Genomic DNA, 4,866 nt, shown 5'->3' on the forward strand with positions numbered 1-4,866 from the left:
CAAGGGGGAGTGTACTTCTTCCTCTAATTGTGGTCCTTTGGTTTGCAAACTAAACAAGAGTCTCTATGGATTGAAACAAGCCTCACGGCAATGGTTTGCAAAATTTTCTTACACTTTGTTGAATTTTGGATTTGTCCAATCCAAGGCAGATTATTCCCTTTTTACATACACTAAAGGTACTTCTTTTACTGCCCTATTAGTGTATGTGGATGACATTTTGCTCACTGGTAATGATCCTAGCTGCATTGCTGACTTGAAGCATTTGCTTGACACTAAGTTTGGCTTGAAAGACTTAGGTTCCTTGAAGTATTTTCTGGGTCTTGAGGTTGCAAGAAGTGATAAGAGTATAAGCATGAATCAAAGGAAGTATTGTTTGGAAATTCTGCAAGATACAGGGTTCTTGAGGTCCAAACCACTTAGAACTCCAATGGAACAAAATTTGCACCTTTCAAAAGATGTGGGAAAGCTACTTCCAGATGCAAGTCAGTATAGGAAGTTGATAGGAAGGTTGCTTTATCTCACCTTAACCAAACCTGACATCACCTATGCAGTACATAGGTTGAGTCAGTTTTTAGCTGAACCAAGAGAGCCTCACATGTTAGCAGTTAATAGGGTGCTGCAATATCTGAAGGGTACTCCAGGTAGAGGTCTATTCTTCTCCAACAACTCCAAAATGCAAGTAAAAGCTTTCTGCAATGCTGATTGGGCAGGCTGCCCTGATACCAGAAGATCAATTACGGGTTACAGTGTGTTCTTAGGAGATTTCTTAATCTCATGGAGGTCTAAAAAGTAATGTACTGTCTCTAGATCTTCAGCAGAGGCAGAGTACAGGTCAATGGCTATAACAACTTGTGAAGTTGTGTGGGTTTTTCAATTGCTACGCGATTTAAGAGTTGATCATCCATGTAGTGCTCAGCTTTTTTGTGACAACCAGGCTGCATTACACATAGCAGCCAATCCTGTCTTCCACGAGCGAACAAAACATATAGAGGTTGACTGCCATTTGGTCAGGGACAAGATAACAGAGGGTGTGATTAAAACTTTTCACGTTTCAAGCCAGTTTCAAACAGCAGATATCTTCACCAAAGCTTTGGGACTTTCAACGTTTAGCAGGTTGATGAACTGTTTGGGTTTAATTGATATTTTCTCCCCAACTCTGAAGACTTCAAATGATCAAGCCAATTATTCTATAAATCATGACTTGAGGGGGAGTGTTGAATATGTTACTATGAAAGAAAGAATGAAACAGAGTAATACAGAAATGAAGAAAGAAGATGACCAAAACGACAAGGTTTATAAGCAAAAGAAGAAAGGGAAATTAAAGGAAAACGACAGTGCTTTGCATAAGTGATTGACACGTGAGAGTATTTAGTGCTGTACAGTTTTCATACCAGAATTGGTTAGTTTGTTAGAAGTTGGTTAGATTAGTTTTGATTGTTGCTTGCTCTGTAACCGTGTCTATAACAGAGCATCAATGTAAATTAGTTTAATTCAATTTATTCTAATCAAATAAGTTTTGTTTTCACTCAAGCATTCTCTCTCTCACTCAAGCATTCTCTAGAACCTTTTGATACAATTAGTTTATTTATACACGACCATTCAAGTACGGGTGAAAACAGCACAAATTAAGATATATTAAACCTTCATAAAAACAGCATCTGCAGGAGGAATTGCCTCAAACATGTCCCCTCCAACATATTTCAAGTTCTTACTCCCTTGAAAGCCAGCAACTACGTGTGGGAGATCAAGTACAATGCACTCTATATCTGGGAATGTATCGGCAATTGCCTTGGCCACTGTTCCTGTGCCGCCTCCAATGTCAACAAATGACTCCAGTCCATCAAACACCCCCTTACACTTGTCAACCACCACGTTCATGACTAAGCGTGCATCGCTAGCCATTGCTTCACTAAAAAAATGAGCAAATTTTAGTTCATGCCCCCCATAATCCCAAATTGTCTTCCTGTGCGCCGTGCACAGCATTTAGCTACTCTGAAAACAACGTGACGAGGGGAATGTAGGATAGGAAAAAGAATTTGCAAGAGAAAACTGCAGCCAAAGCAGCTATAAGAGCTCAAAAGGAAGCTGAGAATCAGCTAAAGGAGCATGAAAAGAAAGCACAGAAAAAGGCCTCAGCATCTGGACCTGCTATTGATCCTGAAGAATGAACCAGAAAAGCAGTAGGTTTATTTGGAGAAGGTTAATAAGGTGAAGTCGAAGACTATCAGACACAGGAATAGATCAAAAGGCCTAGATTCAGTTCCAAAATTCATCCTGAAATGGAAAAAGTCGACTAACTACTGGGTTATGGGCTACTCCAGCTGCTGTGTTTCTACAAATTTTTCTAGTACTTGGATACACCCATCTTCTCTAAAAAGTGAGTTAGAACTATATAGAAAGAGTTATGAACCAGTTTTTCTGCTCCTGGGTGTGAGTGGCTAGGTGGGTAGTACTAAGATTAAGTTATTCTGATTTGTGACATCCTTTGAAGGGATGGACTCAAAATCATAATGTTGTTGGTAGCTCAGTAAGAGGGAAGAAGCTACATACATTTAGTTTGATTGGATATATTTTCAAATTTTGACTTTTGATCAAATTTCATAAATGTTATCTGAATCCATAAACTTGCTGCTAAAAAAGGCATGTATCAATATTGAGTTGCTTTGCACTCTAATTTATCCTACTTATCATCTTGCTTTCCACCATGTGGGGAACAAGTGTGCCATTGTCGGGTACCCAAGACAACATCGCCCATGTGTTTAGCAATATTCTTGTTAGAATAAAGGTTAAATTATTAAACTCATCATTTTCTAATAGCTAAAGCGTTTGGGACAACTAGTAATTTATTATGGTATAGCAAGTATCTGGTGTAGCAAGTAGCTTTGCGTTTATATCCTATCTCCACTCGACCTCCAATTATAAATTAAACAAATGATAATAATCCCACATATCCCCTACACCTGAGGAGAGTGTTATTGTGTTTAAATAATGGTTAAATAATTAAATTTACATTTTCCTAATAGCTTAAGCTTTTGAAATAAATAGAAGTTTATCAATTTAAATGACAAAACACAAAAAGCCTCATATATAATATACATTTCCAAACAAGTAATAGAAAAATGTAACTTGGGATTGTGGGCATTACTAATTTAATTTTTGTGTGCCCATCAAAACCCATTGCATACTATAACATGTGCACCAATTGAAACAAACAAAAATGCAGAATTAGAATTACGCATTATCAGGCAGAGTACCATAACCTAAAATATACACACAGATATATATAGTAGAGAAAGAAAAGCAAAGAAAGCATACCAGAAGGAGAAGTAGATGTAGAGCATGCCATGTGGAACCTTTTTGAGAAGCATTTTGTTTCAGGAGGAAAGAAAGGTCTAGTGGAAAAGCTAGAATTCGAAGCCAAGTGTATGAAGAAGCTTGAAGAGCAAACCACACTGCAAGAAAACCAAATTACTTTGTTCAAAATTGCAACTTGACAAAAACATAGAAGGGATAGAGAGAGAGAGAGAGGCTTACATAGTTGGGGAATAGAAATCCATTTCTAAGAAACTGTGAGAGAAGGTTTTCTTTTATCTGAATCTGATAAGAGTGATAGACTAACATTAGTTTTATCTCATTATTTATAGCAATGATCAAAGTCAAGTATATTAGTTCTAAATTCAAGCAAATATACTGACCCTCTAGGTATGGCACTTGGATTCATTAGTTACACGCATCATCATTAGAAACTATTAATTATTTTGAATTCACTCATCCATGAAAATTGAGATTGAAATCAGTAATACAAAATCAATTCTCGCAGCACAACAAATTATAAGTCTATTTTAATATTGAATCAACCAAACATCATATAAGCAATCCAAAACAAAGGAAAGTTTGAAGGTTATGTTGGGTAGACGACCAAAGGAACACAATTGGTCATATTACTCTTTCCTAAAGTTTAGCTCTTTTAACTGCAAAACCAAAAGGAAAAGAAAAAACATGCAAGCCCAAGAGAAATCGCGAAAATAGAACAAAAATACATAAAATAAAAACTCATTCAGACATTTTCACAAACAATACATGTGCACCCATTGGTACCTCAATCTTCAGTTCAAACTTCACAGCCACCACCAGTCATGATTTACACTTGCTATACAAAGCAAGCAAGAGTTGTTCTTACGTAACTGATTGTAGAAAAAAAAAAAAAAAAAAACAGATTTTGTTGTCCCTAACTGATCTGACTTGCCAAATCAATCTTTTGCTACCAAAACTATCAGAGCCACTAAAAATTAATCTTTCAGAATAAAATTAGCTCACACATGCAAAGCAACGAAGTAATTTAAGCTCTGTAAAGAGAAGCTGCCGTTTGAGCCTTTCCTATGTCGTTTTGTCAAATACAAGCACCTTATCGGTCATTTTTTATATAGATGTATATAAATAAATAAATAAAAATTAAAATATAAAACTCACCCTCTAAGTTTTTTTTTCAGAATTAATTTCAGTTTTTTAATTTTGCTTTCATTCATTTCAGTTCTCTAAATTTCAAATTATTCAATTAAGATTTTTCTATAATTTTTGTTAAATTTTTTTGAAAAAAAAAAAACCTGAAAAATACTTTTCAATCATTAATTAAATTTTTGCAGAAAAATTTTAAAAATTGAAAAATAAACCATAACTGATAACAAAAATTGATGGAAAAACTTTAAGGACAAAATTTAGCTACAAAATTAGTTGTAACTTGAGGTTAAAACTTCATTTAAAATAATTAACATTACTAAATATTTTGAAAATCTAATCATTGGATTGCATATTCTTTATGCTCTTAACATACATGTCAAATTTTCTGTTAATCGATGTTATTTACAA

General features: G+C 35.0%; 1 protein-coding gene across 2 annotated transcripts in view; it reads right to left on the bottom strand.

Moving 5' to 3' along the window:
* The window catches only part of LOC111992838 (trans-resveratrol di-O-methyltransferase), a 12,966-nt gene extending 8,662 nt beyond the window's left edge, over positions 1 to 4,304 (bottom strand). The window contains exons 1-4 of one of the 2 annotated variants that reach the window (XM_065779009.1): positions 4,099 to 4,304; positions 3,535 to 3,597; positions 3,316 to 3,452; positions 1,460 to 1,909 (exon numbers count right to left, since the gene is read on the bottom strand). In XM_065779009.1, coding sequence (XP_065635081.1) covers positions 1,636 to 1,909; positions 3,316 to 3,368 — 327 coding nt within the window. In that variant the 5' untranslated portion in view covers positions 3,369 to 3,452; positions 3,535 to 3,597; positions 4,099 to 4,304 and the 3' untranslated portion in view covers positions 1,460 to 1,635. Of the gene's footprint in view, positions 1 to 1,459; positions 1,910 to 3,315; positions 3,453 to 3,534; positions 3,598 to 4,098 lie in introns of those variants that run through there. The other variant, XR_010631105.1, reaches the window with a different exon arrangement.
* Between the last annotated feature and the right edge of the window lie 562 nt (positions 4,305 to 4,866).

The sequence above is a fragment of the Quercus suber genome, unplaced genomic scaffold, assembly GCF_002906115.3.
Source record: "Quercus suber isolate HL8 unplaced genomic scaffold, Cork oak 2.0 scaffold_196, whole genome shotgun sequence".
NCBI lineage: Eukaryota > Viridiplantae > Streptophyta > Magnoliopsida > Fagales > Fagaceae > Quercus > Quercus suber.